Source organism: Hydractinia symbiolongicarpus, chromosome 3, assembly GCF_029227915.1.
Source record: "Hydractinia symbiolongicarpus strain clone_291-10 chromosome 3, HSymV2.1, whole genome shotgun sequence".
Taxonomy (NCBI): domain Eukaryota; kingdom Metazoa; phylum Cnidaria; class Hydrozoa; order Anthoathecata; family Hydractiniidae; genus Hydractinia; species Hydractinia symbiolongicarpus.
The window spans coordinates 29,041,722-29,057,770 of NC_079877.1; the positions used below are offsets into that span (position 1 = coordinate 29,041,722).

Sequence of the window (16,049 nt, forward strand, 5' to 3'; positions counted from 1 at the left end):
AACTGACATTAAAAAGGTTAAAACATCACCTGTTTCCAACGTCTATCGCTTTGGAGATGGAAATGAGGTTACATCTACCCAGACAGCCACCATACCTGCCTTTCTTGGTCTCCGTGAAATAGGTATTTCCACTGACATTGTTGAAAAAGACATTCCACTACTCCTTTCTCGAGAAGCTATGAAAAAAGCAAACATGTCCATTGACTTCAAAGATGATACTGCCTCAGTATTTAACACTGTTGTGAACCTCAATGTGACGAAGAGTGGTCACTATACAGTTCCACTCACCAGACAAACACAACTCTTGTCCATGGTTGATACAAAATGCAAACCAAACATTGTCTTATCTGTTCAGGAAGCAGCATCAAAGCATAACCAAGCACTGAAGATACACCGTCAGTTTGCGCATGCACCAGTTCACAAACTCATCAAGTTGGTAAAATCTGCTGGCGACCCCCGGGCACATGATAAAGAGCTGGAGCAAGAGCTGCATGCTGTTGCGAAAAATTGCCAAACATGTCAACAGTATGGCAGAGCTGCACTCAGACCCGTTGTTGGTTTACCATCAGCCAACAAATTTCTAGACACTGCTGCCATGGATCTGAAATTCTATCGTCAAAAGATACTGCTACATATGATCAGCCATGCTACACGTCTTTCGGCCTGTGTAAGAATCCCTTCCAAACGAAAATGAAATGGTGTGCAGTAGAAAATAATCCCTCCCTCAAAAAAGCGATAGCAAAGTAGATAATACTACAAATAAGATAAAATTAATATCTCCAATTACATTTACTACTAAGAAATTGAAATTAACAGCTTACCGCAATCTACATGACAGTTTATCTTTAACCACTGAACCAACAGTGACTTGAGAAGGCTTCTGATGATGCATATTTAATATATCACGCCTTACACCAGGTGTGGCCAGCAACAACCGAACACACCCATCACTGTCATTTTCATATGCATCGTGCAAAGGTGTGTTACCAAACTTGTTTCCCTGATTAATGCGAGAGTGGTCATGATTGATTAAAATTCTTAGCACGTCCTCATAACCTAATCTGGCACAAAAGTGATAGGCATTATCTCCATTCATGTCTATTGCCCAAACATCACTGTTATGTTTAAGTAAAATTTCTACGATAGATGGCTTGTTATGATATGCAGCATCAATTAATAGCGTTGATCCATCAAAATCTCTTACATTTGCCAAATTAGGATGTCGTGTCAAACTAACACGGAATGCTTCTGCATCATTTTGTTTAATAAGAGATAAGACTTCTAAATAATAATAATAAACTAACCTATAAGCCCTGTTGAAAAATTCACCTAGTAATGTGAAAATTATTTTAGATGGTTATATTGTGGCCACAAAGTTTAAAACAAAAAACTGTGATATTTAGGCTATTTTCTAAAAAAATGTTCAATTAAGAATGCATAAGAATTATTATTTATTCATGCATAAGAATTATTATTATTTTGCATCTCCCTTTCATAGGAAAATAAAATCAAAGTTCCAAACATCTTCAAACCGCACTATTTCACACAAAAAGCAATTTGGTTTGTTGGATACCGTCATATGATGTGTACTGAAATTTTCTTTGCTGTTTGTCTTTAATAATTTTAGTTTTCTTAATTGCAGTATTTTCAGCACTTCTAAAAAAAGATTAAAGAAACAATTATATTTGTAGCTATGAAGAAAAAAAGGCACTGGTTTATTAGCACATGGATATAAAACTAAATCACCGCTAAAACAAATCATATAATTAATTCACAGCAGCACAGTAGGCATGAAAGAATTCATTTTGAACTACATAAATGTTTTGAAGAATGCAGTTCTACTTTACCTGAATCCCTTTCTTAGAGGAAAAAGACATCAGGTCAAAATAAAAAGAATAAATGTTTCTGGTTTGCTGGGTGACAAGAAAAAATCACTCAAGTGGTTATAAAATCTTTTCTTATATTTTCTAAATGGCGTCAATTTGTTATTTGCAAGCCTTTTTCGCCCCTCCATGTCCGCTAAACTTTAAAAATGAAAAGAACCATAACAATATTTCCTTATGCCGCACAAGGGTTGGAGTGAGTCAAATCATAAGAAAAACGGGAATTTCAATCCACATAATAATGGCTTTAATTTAATTAAATGTTACTTCTTGTGGGACAAACAAATATTTTAGCGTAATTAAAATTATGAATTAAAAATTGAGGAGATACTAGTTGGTTTTCTCATTGTTTTCACATTCTTATCACAGTTTACAAAGAAATTAGGGTGCGATAATCATAAAAAAATTTCAATCAGAGTTTATCCTAAGAATTTAATTATATTTTATTCTAATAGGCTCACCACTCAATTTCAAAGAGTAGATTTCAGGACTTTTTCAGAATCATTACAAGAGTTTTTCAACCTTTTTCCAGGAGTAATTTTGTTTAACAAAAACAGAAATTTTAATAAAAATAAGCTGGAAACTTTTTTTCAGGAGTTTTCTCCCATTTTTGCAACTTTTTAAGAAGAATTTAAATAAATTATTTGCAAAAAATTCACCTTATCCGCTGCTGCATTGAAGAAAAGCCTCTTCACCCAGCTGGGATGCCAGGAACATTGAATCTTTTTATACAGGCCTCAATTTGAATTTTGCTTGTTATAGAAACTTTTAATTCTTCTCTACATAACAACATAACTTTTTTATAGTTTTAAAAATGTGCAAACACCTAACCTTGCTTTATTCTTGGTAAAATTAACAATTGTTTCGTAATCAATTGTTTCATAGTCAACATTTTCACAATACTCTAAACAAAGGGCAGTAAGTATTCTTAAAGAGGAAAATATGCCAACAAATCTAGTTCTTTAAGCCACTTAAGGCTTCTTGTGCTTAAAGTTATACATTGCTTACTTACTATGTCTAGTCTTTCTGTTTTATATGGTATTTTTGTCAAATAATAATATTTTTACTATTTTATCATATCATATATTTTATTTTGTTTAACCACGTTATCTTAAACAACTAAGTGGAATGCTGTAAAAAACTATTATTTTTCAAAGGGGGGGTTAAAGAACAAAAGAGAAATTGACTTTACTACATTTTCAAACAACTACATAGTTGAGTTCAAAAATAACATCTCAAAAGCCACATGTCTAATAATAGCATCTCGTTAAAATTTAGTCTAATGTCCCAAAATCTTTTTTTTTTGGAAAAGACAGAAGTTGCAGGTAGAAAGTTATTTCTAACAGTCTCTATTTCACTCTTATTTGAAAGCTAAAATGTTTTTAGGTGAATATCAGGTATGTTCCTACAATTCTTTATAATCTCTATGCTCCTACTCATAGATAATTATTATAACCCTATGGTACATGTTTATAAGTTGAAGTTTTTATTCACTGCCATCTATACAAAGTTTTTTTATTGTCATTATATCAATTAAACAAATACGCAGGATGCAATAGATACGTGGATATCTTACAAAAAAATTGATTTTCTTATCTCACTTTTTTGTAACTTACTGCTAATAGAAATATTGAAACAACTTTGAATTTACCTTACAGTTTATGGCTTGGTTGTGTTGCATTTATTTGTTTTCGTCATTGCAAACTCGTTGACAACCAAATATGGCCATCACATTTTAAAAGGTAGGTTTTTAAACAAGAGAAAACTTTATTAAAGCAAAACACAGCAACATTACTGCAAAAATCCCTAACAGCTGCGATTAACAATGAACAGACTTTTTTATATAGACAGCATTAAATGGAGCAACACAAAAAATGTAGGGCTAATGTTATTGCAGAAAATAAAACCTGCCATTATCAATCTAAAAAAAATACCTTCTGATAGTTCCATGTACGACTTGAAATCACTCCCTAGTCGTTCCAAGTTAAATGTCTTCTGAAATGGGTGTAACTCAAAAATACAAAATTTTACTTGATTTACATATAAGTCACAAGAATTTATTTTATCCACAGATATTTCTACTTTTCCAAATGGTGCTTGAAACATTGAGGAAGCAGGCATTTCTCCTACGAAAATTTTAAGACGTGGCAATGTATATGGTAAGGAAGCCAATTGCCTAATGTTTTTTTCAATCTCCTTCTGTTCAGCAATTAGTTCATAAAGTGCCTTGCGATTCAAAATTTGATAAAAGTCCGAAAGATTATTCCCCCCTTGGTTTTGAAGCAATCCAACACTGGATACTTCTGCTCTGAATAATGCTATTTTATTATCAAAATCTTCATACAAGCCCTCTTCCATTTTATTCAACATCTTTGCATATTCTTGCAAACAATATAATTTCCTTGCTTTAATTTCCTTCACATAACGTTCTCTATAATTTTTAAGATCGACCGAAGTGTTATCATATGTTAAAGATAATTCCTGCAAAATACCATCTGCCCACTTGAGGGACTCCATTTGTGGGGCAAATGAATGTTTTATTAGGGTCCCAATTTCCTCAATGGAATTCATTTCATGATCTTTATGTTCTCTGTTTGAGCAGTAGATGCATATAAACAAATTATCACATTTAATGCAAACATCACTTGCAATAGACTGATGCTTTTGGCATAGAGGTTGAATTTTACCAGACTTTCCATCAAATGAAATAGACGTATAAAAACCTTTATTGCATGAATGCGAGGACCAACAATTGGTACAAGATTTAAGACTACATTGTGAGCAGGAACGAGACGCTGGTTTTTGACACCCCGTTGATTGATGACATATTTCTTTGGGTTTTTCTTTTGGCTCTTTCGCTTTTTTCTTATCATTTAAATCACTAAAATTAGCAATGTAAAGTAAGGTTTAAAGAAGTCTATTTTCTTGTATCTTTTAGACCTCACAATAAAATAATCTTTCTTGTCATGCAAAATGGTGGAAACCCCGAAGCAAATTTGTTGTTATAAATAAAATAGTATATAACATTTTTACCAAATATGTCCCAATTCGGGCCCTGACCAGACTACTCAGGCTGAAGCCAAATTTCTGGTTCTAATAAAAAGGTAACAGCTAATGGAGAAGAAATTCTCCAAGAATACATTAATTAATAAATTGTAGAAGCTTTTAATAATAAATTTGTTGTCAACAGATTTAAAAAAATTATATTCTTGTAAACAGCGGAAACAATACTTTAAAGTCTTGACGACCAAATGGTTCTGGTTGAAACCTTGTGGGTGACATTTTCACCTTTTACCTTTTATTATTTTATTATTATTATTTTTCTTTTTGATTTTATTTTGTCTGGCAGACTATATTTCCATATCATACCATATCAGAGTGGGTCATCAAGAGTGACACCACCCTAACTAAATATCTAGCATACAATGGAAGGATTTTCCTTAAGATAATATGTTTTACACAATCTTAAACAATCTTAATTCTCTTTATCTCACATCTTTCAGCCTGCTAACTAAAAATAAAATTTAGAAGAAAAAAAGTTTTTTGTTGGGAAAAGATCTAAAACTTTCAAGCTTTTATCAAAAATTCTACTTTGGATTATGGAATACACCAGTAGATGAAAACAAGAATTTCAATATTGTAGCAGGTACTTTATGATGTTCCCTTTCCTAAATCTATATAGGATTAATAGCCATACATGATAATTACAACAAATTGAAAAACATTGAACAGAATGTTATTAAACCTGATTTTGTTTTCCTAAAATACAGAATTCTGTAAGTAAAAAATTATGCAAATTTGTTGCTCTTGTCTCATACATGCTATTTCTTTTTATTTTCTGTCAAAATTTATGAAGGGGTTATACAGGGTTAAAAGCCCATTGTGGTGGAGGATTGCTTCAGTTTGGATTGGCAACAAACATGGTGGTTTGCAACAATTCCTTCAGTAAGAGACAGAGTTGGCTGATAATGAGTCAGGTGGTTGTCAGACACAGATAAATTACTTTCTGGTTAGAAAGTCAGACAAGGTGGTTAAGGATGTGAAAGTTGTATCAGGGGAATAGTGTGTTTCCCAGCATAGGTTGCTGGTTTGTGATATTATCATGAAGAGTGTAAAAAAAGACAAATGGAAATAAAAAAGCCCCATTCTAAAGTTTGGAAGCTGAAGGAAAAGATTGTAGCAATATCATTTAGTGCAAAAGTTCAGCAGCTGGGTCATGATGGTCAATGTGATAGTGAAAATGTTGGAAGTACTCGGACTACTTTGAAGAACTGTCTTCTGGAAGCTTCTGATGATACCTGTGCGTGAACGAAAGGACCAGTCAGATTTAGACAGACCAGGCGTTGAAATAATAAGTTGACCAGTGTATAAAGGAAAAGATTAAACTTTGGAAAGAGTTGTAGAAAAATGTTGTAGATGAAAAGTGTATACGTAACAAAGGTGTTTTGGCTGCAGGATTATCAGGTGTTGTTGCAGAGATAGCGAAAGCGTCTGGATATACTGGAGTTGAGCTAATTACAAGTGTGGCTAATCAGATTATAAAGGATGGTGGTTTCCGAGTATTTGACAGTCAAGTGCAATAGTGACTTGTTTCAAGCGCAAGGGTCATACATTAGAAAGAGGTAACTATAGAGGGTTGATCAAGTAATAAGTTATTAAAAGAGTGACTACTTAGAGAAAGAATTAATATAGATAAGATGCAATTTAGTTTGGGCGTGGCACTACTGATGCAATATTTTTACTTAGACATCTTCGTACATAGTATTTAGGAAAGAGAAAGAATCTCTATTTTCCTATGTAGATTTCGAGAAAGCTTGTGATAGAGTGTTACTTTGGAAGAATTAGTTGAAAAGTTTGAGAAGTGGAAGAAAGAACTAAAAGAGTGGTCTTGTGGAGTTTGCAGGTAAGGGGTTGGTAGTTACTCAATTTTTTGTCAGCCTTGTAAACATTGGGTACATAAAAAGTGCAGTGGTATTGAAGGAAGGTTAACAGCTAATATTCAATTTGTATGCAAGCCTTACAAAAGTGAGATGATAGATAATAGAGTATTTCCAGCTTTAATGATGTGGCTCGTTAAAGATAGTGGATAACTTCTGTTACTTAGGTGATATATTGGGTGGCAGGGGGGGGGGGGGGGGTGTGTTGGAAGAAGTGATACTTGCAGGATAGGTTCTGCTTTGAAAAAGTTCAAAGAGTTACTTCCTTTGTTGACTAGCAGGGCCTTGTCAATTTATGTAAAAGGTAGGTTGTGCGAGGCCTGTGCACGCATTGTTATGTTGTATGGTGCTGAGACATGAGAAGTGAAGCATTAAGATGTTGACTGTTAAGTAAGGAATGATAGGAGAATGGTTAGGTGGATGTGGAAAAGGTTTGTGGATTCTCTAGTTTCCATATTGATATCTGAGAAATACATTACGAGTTGAGCAGTAGCAGAATCTGTGGGTTCTGCACTGCTAAAAATTGAATAAATTATGTTTAAACGAGTGTCCTTAATTGGCTAAGTACTCTTTCTGAATATTGCTTTCCTAAGTGTGACCCTGCAAAAGAAAATGAAAAATGATGGCAAAGTTGCATAAAGTGAAGTAAAGTGGTTTATGATTGCTGTTAACTTCGCTATGTAATAATAATCACCATATTTTGTCTGTTTCTGCACAAAAACCCACCACAATAGAAAGACACAAAAATTGCAGTATAAAGGATGGTGGAGCCCATAGATTTAGGGAGCATTCACATATTACGTAGTAAATTTTTTGCCTAAGTTCTACTCCCCCCTCCCCCATGTAATCATTGGTAATCATTTGGCTGACCCCCTCCACTCCCAAAATTACTTCATCATCCACTTACCCTCCCCAACTGGTATTCAGATAGGTTTAGAACACAATTATTTTTTAGTTTGGCTTCAGCATTACTATATGTGTTAAGTTTGACGTTACCTCTCCTTTTAATGTATTTTATTTAAATAATTTGTTTCTGCTTTGAACATTATTCTATAGTTAGGGTGATTTTTATGTCATACAATGGTTTTTTGTTGTTTTAAAAAGGAACTGTGAAAATGTATAAGCTTTGCAAGGTAGTTTTTTGATAGTCAACAACGGAAATAAATAAATAATGGCAGAGCCAAAAACAAAAATAATTTAATGTCCTTTATTTTCACATGACAAGCAGTGGTGAGTAGGCATAGTAAAGCAAAGCATCCATGAAATACAATAAACTACTTACGCACCACTTCTAACAACCATGAAAGAAAAAATCATTTATTAGAATAAGATTATAAATACAAGACTAATATCTTACCATTCTGTATGCTTGTTTAATAAATCCAAAACTCCCATTAACGCAAAATTTGCTGGCAAAAATTCAGTAGTTTTGTCCATACTAATGGAAGTAATGTCATCACACTTCATAGGACACTCAATACTTGCACTTCCATTTTCATCAAATTTTAAGAGATCATCAAGACAACCTTTACAAAATGTATGTCCACAAAGCAATTGCTTGGGTGCAACTAAAGAATGTAAACAAATATTACATTCTACCAACTTTGTTAGTTCGGCTGTATTTACTGGAAATGCCATTACCTAGATGTACAAGTTTTGGAAAAAATATAATGCAAATAAATCTGATCACAAGTATAGATATATAATGGTAACATACAAAAACACTTTTAGTAATGAATAGAGCTACTTTGTGCATTGCAAACATACTGCATGGCAGTGAGTGAGATTCAATCCATGGTCCTCAGAATTTGGAGCCACAAAAAAACCTACTAAATCTTAAAAACATCCTAGCAGTATTGATTTCTATGCCTAGGTTATCACCTGTGACGGTCCCACAACTTTATCTGGGGTCAATGACACCCCTAAGTACTCAAAAAAAAAACTTTTCAATCAACTTAATGAGTTCTTCACATGTTACTTTAGACTGATTGCATATATAAAGTCATCAAGATTAGCAAAAAAGATGTTAAATATACGCTATGTACTTGAGAATCTAGTGTACCAACTCCGCAAAGTGATTAAAGGTAAACAGTGAGGACCTAACCCTAAAAGGGAGTTGACGTCGAAAAATATTGCCCCTACCATCTGTATCCTAGTAGATGCCAATCATCCTAGTCAACTGGGCAAAAATGAAAGGCATGTTTAATATCTGGTTTGGCTAAAAAGAGATTTTGTCCTTAGGATAACATACCATGTCAATGACATCACCAAATGATGAGTAACTAACTGAGTAGTCTTTCTTAGAAATCCCATCATTAATTGAAAACTTGTATAGGGAGGAGAGATATAAAATACAAGAACAGTACTGTCATTTTAAGGTGCTGCACTCACTGAGGAGCAGTAAAAATTAGCTATAGTGGCGTTGTCGAAGGGTCCTCTACGATTAAATTCTTTTAAAATAGACTTGTCCACTTGATGCGTTCACAATAGGCAGTTGTTTGCACAGAGTAACCCTTTGTTAAACCGCCAACTGGTAGGAACCTTCAGGGACATTTTGCTGGGAAGCATTCCATAACAATTCTGATCCTTCACTGCCTATATCATAGAAAAACGACCTAGGACGATCAGTAGCAAAATGTTTCCCCCTGACTACAAAAAAAGAAAAACAGGAATAAGTGGTACGCATGGAAGCAGAATAGGAAGGAGTTGACACATACTTCAATCGTTTTCTTTTTTTCCTTTTTCTATCATTTAAACTTCGTAACGTCCTCTTAGATATTGGCTGTAATAATGTCAGCTTGAATCCTTCTCATTTTTTCTTATCTTTAGATTGTTCGTACACTGGGGGGAAGTTTGGTTTAGTGCCCATGGGTGCTTCCAACTGGTCATAATATTGGCATGTTTTCCTATCGTTTCTTGAGTTGGTGTTTTGGTCCTTTACTTTTTTGTAGTGTTTTACCATTGTTTGCCAACATGGGCAGACCTACATAAAAATACCATATTTTCTCTATTTAACGCCCCTCTCTATTTAGCGACGAGTGTTTCTCCAACGTAAGGACATTAAATATTCTTGTAAACATGGTGTCCTTTTATGAGACTTTGGAATTTATTTGATGATACAGTTTTATGATGAATGGTTAGCAAATGGCGTACATCAATACACAGAAGCCGGCAACCACAAACCTGCAGCAGTTAGTAGTTACCTGGATTTCAGAAGCATGGAATGGTCTTGACGCTAGTATGAATTAATCCACTGTTTTAAGGAAACTCAGCCTTGTGCATCTGGTTCAGTTCCAGCTATTGAGAAATGCTGATGAACTGAACGAAAACCGGCTCTCGCCATCTGACTCAGATGTCGAAGAGTCAAATAATGAAAAAAATTTAATAGACGTGGATGAAGATGAAGACGACCATGTCAATATTGAAGATTTGTAAAAATCTTGTAAACTAGATCTAACATGTCAAAAACAATTTTTTTTATAAGCACTCCTCTCTTATTAAAGCTCCCTACACAACTTCAAATTTTATTAACGCCCAGGGTGTTAAATAGAGAAAATACAGTAAAGGTGTTATTGATTTTGTTAGCAGCTGAAAGCCTAAAGCATGGTCACAATAAAGTAAAGTATTACCAGGACCCATGTTGGATACTCACTTGAACAATTTCTGTTCTAGTTCTTTAGTAAATCATTTGTAACTAAACTTGTTTACCTTTTGTTGAACGCTCAAGAATTTTTCTCAATGTAATGAGTACTTTGCTATTAATTAGGTTCCGGCAGGTTCTTTTTCCAGTACAGATTGAAGAGTTTCTTTCTCCACTGGTTTTGGTATCTTCAGTGTAACTTTTGGTATCAGTAGTTTTAGCATTTGGCAATATCATTATAGTTAATTGTTTCTAATTCAAAATCCACTCCTTACAGTCTGAATAAACGTGTAATGACGTGTTAAGCACATGTGTTTGTTTTGTTTTTTTAGTCATCCTATATGTTTACATTTCGGAATAAATAATTATGTTGCCATGTGAATTGCATAATTATGCAAATACACGATGAAACATGTCACATAGATTACCGTAGCTTATTGTGAAAAAAATAGTAAAATGGCACAGCACTGACAGAAACAGTGGTCTGACTGTGAAAGGTAGGAAATTTTACTGCACCTACCATCAGTAGATACCGCATCCGTCTGTGGGGCATCCACACCTGGTGCTGCCATATTTCATGTCAATGTGGGTAGAAGCAGCAGCCAATGAAATAGGGGCTGAGGGCGAGAGAGAGAAGAAAACAAAGAGGGCACAAGCTGATGCTGCCCAGACTACGAGCCTTGTTGAGTCAAATTTATGTGGTTTGACTCTAACTGGATGTTAATTTACGTTCTCACAAAATCAAATAAGTCCTTTTTTACGCTTTCAAAATTGTCCTTTTTTAAACAATAAGCACATTTTTGAGGCTTTGCAGACTCCAGAGGCAACACTTTTTTCGTAACAGACATACTTCACCAGAGGCATTGATGCTTAGGTAGGCATTGTCGGATGACATGTGTGTTTCCACATGACCGTCTGGCACACCACCTTTTTCAACAGACTGGGTGGTATAATCAAAATGGGGTATTAACAGTTGTATAATCTTTGGGATGGCTTTTCCTTTTGTATGAATTTAAAGAAAGTTTGCTAAAAGTAGTGCTTCCTTCCCCATAGATGCCTACTGATCGGCTGTGTGCATGTAAGGCTCTATGTCAAACAACAGCACATCAACAAATACCCTACCAGATGATGGCAGTAACACAATAGATGACAACCCTTGCAGTCTTTTTCAGGAAAATATTTGAGTAGGTGTACGATGATTCACAGTGTAAACCAAGTAATGCGTGCAATGTGAAATGCATGTGCAAAGGATGGTATGCATGCGATACATGCTTCAAGGTTAATCTTTTTTGCACTTTGATTTTGCATTAGAAAAGTGGGGGACGTTTTGAATTGTGAACCCAAAACACAATGATCGAGCATCTACGTATAGCGACTCTCAATCTTAACTTCCTTTTCTACATGTCCGAAATAGTACGCATGACTATACTGTGCAAATAGGCAAAAATATGCTTTGTTTTTAAATTAAAAAAAATCTTTATCCACGTGGCTTAAAAAAACTCCAAAATTCCTTTAGAAAGTTCAGCTACATTTAACCAAAATTTATACAGGAAAAAAAATTATACCGCACAAGGGTTTCGTTTTTGAAATTGTTTGAATAAAAATAACACTTGCATCATAAAGAAAAAAATCAATTAAATTCGGACTTGCTATGGTTTCCAATTGTTTTGTCAAATGAAGAAATTATCTACAATTAAATCCATGATGAAATGCCTGTTCCACCTGTAAGTGCAGTTTTGCAGACTTGTTTTATCCATGCTTTTTAAGCATTCACCTCCGCATAAGTTATGAACCCCATGGCTGGATTTCTTGTGTAAGGCCTGGTTACCAACGACGAAGGGGGCAGGCAAAAGAGATTTATGTCTAGATAGTTCTTTTAACTAAGTCAGGAGTTGATGAATTAGGCAGGTTGGCTATGAATAGGCTTGCTTTTGGATTAAAAGAACCAGGATAATTCAAAAGTCTGAGATCTAAAAGTGTCCGACCAAGACGGAAATCTATCAGACGTTTTTCCAATGAAAGTTTGAAACGAGCCGTCCCAACTGGAAATGTGTCAGACATTTTGTCTGACGAGTCTCTAAGAATTACTTTGAGGGTGCCATCGCACGCTACAAAATGGATTCATAGGTTGATTTTGAAAACTCAATATTTATTTTTCAAGCCTGAAACGATTTAGGCGTGTGCCAAGGCATGCGCGTGCGATCGCTTTCCCGAAAACGACTGCCCTTGTGTACAAAACCTGCAGCTTGATAATTCGAAACCTTTTCTGAGCAGTTGTTTATTTTTTGTTGCTCTAATCACTGTTAATAATTTCAAAATTGAAATGGACAGTGCCAGTATTTATAACCTTGTCCTAACAAGCAAGGCATCCCATAAGTCTGATACCTAATGATAAAAACAGATTAGTGGTTATAGCTCTCGTACTCTGTGCGGGAGACTGGGGTTCGATTCCTCTTGACGGCGATTCAACATGGGCGAGTGAATGTTACCATAGCCCCGGGTTAACCCAAGCCATGTGAGGGAAATTGGGAAGATGGCACACTGTGTGGGCCGTTGGATGTTGCCGGGAGTTGTCTAGTAGAGCGCGGGCTCTAATTGGGTCTTCAAAATGAGCATTAAATACTCTAGGACTCTCCATCTACGCCATGGCCCCTCCTGGAAATAATAGACAGGGTATATCCCTCGATATTTGTGAGGCTAGCCATGTAAAAATATGCACATCTACATCTACCTTTTACATCACCACATACCCTTAAATAAAAACCCTTATAACACAACCTCCTTTATATTAAACACATGATATTATGCATTAATTAGCATTTTATCAAAACTTCCATGTCCAAAATCTCCTAAGTCAAAAATAAAAAGATTCATGGATAACTTACAGCTTTTACATATCCAACTTGTCGTTTTTTCACGGTAGGTGAGCTTTAATAAACAAACAAAACAATTTTTATCACAGAGTATATAACTTCTTTTGAAAAGGAAAAGTTTTTAAACTTGAAAATAAAATTATTCTGAAACTAATTTAAAAAAAAATTTAAAATAATTTTTTTAATTTACAGTTAAATGCTATTTGTTTTCATTGTCTATCATGTATATCAATATTGTTCTACTAGTCGATAAGGCCCGTGGAAAAATCCACTTAGGCAAGATAACAGAGTAAAACAACCGTCATTTAAATTTTGCTGACATCAGCAGAGACCTGTGAAAACACAAAAAAAAATTTTCAGAAATATGTATACCTGTTGCCTTCATCGTATAGATCTTGAAACGCTGATCAAGAAAATGTATAGGATCGTGTACTTTTGACAAATGGATGCAGAGATATTAGGGTTTAAAAGTTTTTGATGACATCATTAACCTGTCCATTCCGAAACGAATTCGGTGACCCAGGTTTGGAAAACTTACCCAAATTGATCTCAGGTAGTCCCTAGTTACCCACGCAGGAAATGACGTCAGTTAATTCCACCCGTTTCCAAGTTATTTAGAGAACTGGCGTATTATTATATAGATTTTGCTTTCAAAAATTTTTATCTTAAAAACTATACAATTTTTGTCATTATAGCTTTGCCCCTAAAATCTGTATCTTATATAAATAGTTGTTTCTATTTCTTTTACTTCAATGTTCTGACATACTTTGTCCGTTCAAACGCAGATGTATTAGCATTGCTATAAAATGTAATGATTGCAGTTCACAGCTTGTTTTGCCCCTCTAAAAATATACTAAAAAAATACTGTTACACAAAGTACCTATTTTTGAAAATATCGTTAAACAGGAAAGTGCAGTCAGTTTAAAATCACACATATAGATAGCACACTATGCATTTCAGACAAGAATCACAGAAAAATGTCCAGTCTTGTCCTCAGAGCTTCTTTTTCATACTTTTCAAACAGTCTTTTTACTGACCTAAATGAAAACGCTTGCCAAGTCAACTCTGTCTCTGGCCTTTCTGTACAGCTTCCACATTTATACCACAAGTAAGTAAGTAAGTAATGATTTATTTGGAATGAGAAATTTACAAGACTCATTTATTTGTAAGGATAACAGCAAAAATAAAAATACAATAAAAATATAAATGATAACATGATAATGATATCCACACAACTATGAAAATTAACCAGGAGACCACACTATAGCATTTCCAGAAAAATGCGAGGCCACCTTTGATTATAGAACTTCGATTGGTGTCAATTCAGGGATATATGAAATGGGGTAACAACTAAATAAGCAGGAAATAAATAAAAAAATAAATAAGAAAATAAAAACAATAAAAACAACAAATACAACAACAATAAAAAAATCAAAAACTGAAAACAATTGAACACACATTTACACACAGAACCAGCACATTGACACACAACACATGCACACACGAGACTAGTGTAATGACAAAAGTTTTAAACAATTGGTTTGAAATAAGTAGTTTAAGAAACGGGTTGGGTATAAGATTGTAAAGAAATCAGTTAGTTTATTCCTATAATTACTGCCACAATACTCTTATTCTCAGGGCCTTAAAATATTGGAAAAAGGTCCCTGATAACAAGGTCGGGGAAGAGCATTAACACAGATCGCTAATAGAATATCACTTCCACTTTCATTCTTATCATCAGCTCTCTAAGCTAGAGTCTGGATCATTGACATCTATTACACAGATTTTTTTACAGCTAAAACTGTAAACCCATTCAATCATTTTGTTAATAAAAAATTTTCATTAGGAAAGTAACAAAACAAACCTTCTTTAGTACCTGGTACAAACTCAGTAGATATGTTAATAGTTACGGTAATATTAAAGACAAAACAGTAGGTACAACAACCGCCTGGTATTCTTCCGGTCAGCAAATGATACATGATACTTTTGGACCAATTACTTTCATGACAGCCATTATGATTTGAGGAAAAACACACTGTTCTCAAGGTCACCTCTTCATAAATAGGGGCTGATTTTTTCACATAATTCTTTGTTTACTGATTTCAAACCTTACATATTGTGTAGTTTTAGGGAGGTTTTTACAAGTTTAGCTTTAGTTTACTTTAGATACCTGCAGTTATTATTTAATTAAAGTTTCTTTTTTGACAGTGTGACCATGAAACGCCCATGTTTTCCCTCAATTGAAAGTTGTACCACATGACATTTTGACCGGGAGGATATAAAAACTGCTACGTATATTCTGGTCTGTGGCAAAAAAGCAAAATTATTTTTTAGGTGTTGATGTTACAATCCCTCCTGCAGAAAAATTTCTTTACAATATGGACACATCATGGCATTATTCTCATAATTATCACAATACTTTGACACAATAAGTGATTTTCAATTAGCTAGCTAGCTAATATGTCAGTTTTTTTTTGTAAGTTGGCAACTATGTCATAGTGAGAAAACCAATTTATGAAGCACAGGAAAAACGTGCTTTGGTATTTTCGTAGAGCCCGAAACACAGAAAAAGACGATTTTATACAACTTTATTAACATAAAGAAGAACCAGTCCAAAAAGCTGCAATGACAAACCATTCTAATTTTTTACACGAACTTTATTTTATTGGGTCCTGACCCTTCTCGGATAAATACATCAGAGGTAAAAGAAAAACAT

At 34.3% G+C, this 16,049-nt stretch overlaps 1 protein-coding gene across 7 annotated transcripts in view; it reads right to left on the reverse strand.

The window, feature by feature from the left end:
* The window catches only part of LOC130636694 (uncharacterized), a 30,719-nt gene that overhangs the window by 14,492 nt on the left and 178 nt on the right, over window positions 1-16,049 (reverse strand). For 2 of the 7 annotated variants that reach the window (XM_057446503.1, XM_057446504.1), the window contains exons 2-6: window positions 8,178-8,461; window positions 3,818-4,764; window positions 2,715-2,787; window positions 1,574-1,656; window positions 822-1,281 (exon numbers count right to left, since the gene is read on the reverse strand). In XM_057446503.1, coding sequence (XP_057302486.1) covers window positions 822-1,281; window positions 1,574-1,656; window positions 2,715-2,787; window positions 3,818-4,764; window positions 8,178-8,461 — 1,847 coding nt within the window. Of the gene's footprint in view, window positions 1-821; window positions 1,282-1,573; window positions 1,657-2,714; window positions 2,788-3,817; window positions 4,765-8,177; window positions 8,462-13,345; window positions 13,389-13,705; window positions 13,782-13,878; window positions 16,012-16,049 lie in introns of those variants that run through there. The other 5 variants (XM_057446506.1, XM_057446508.1, XM_057446505.1 and 2 more) reach the window with 5 other exon arrangements.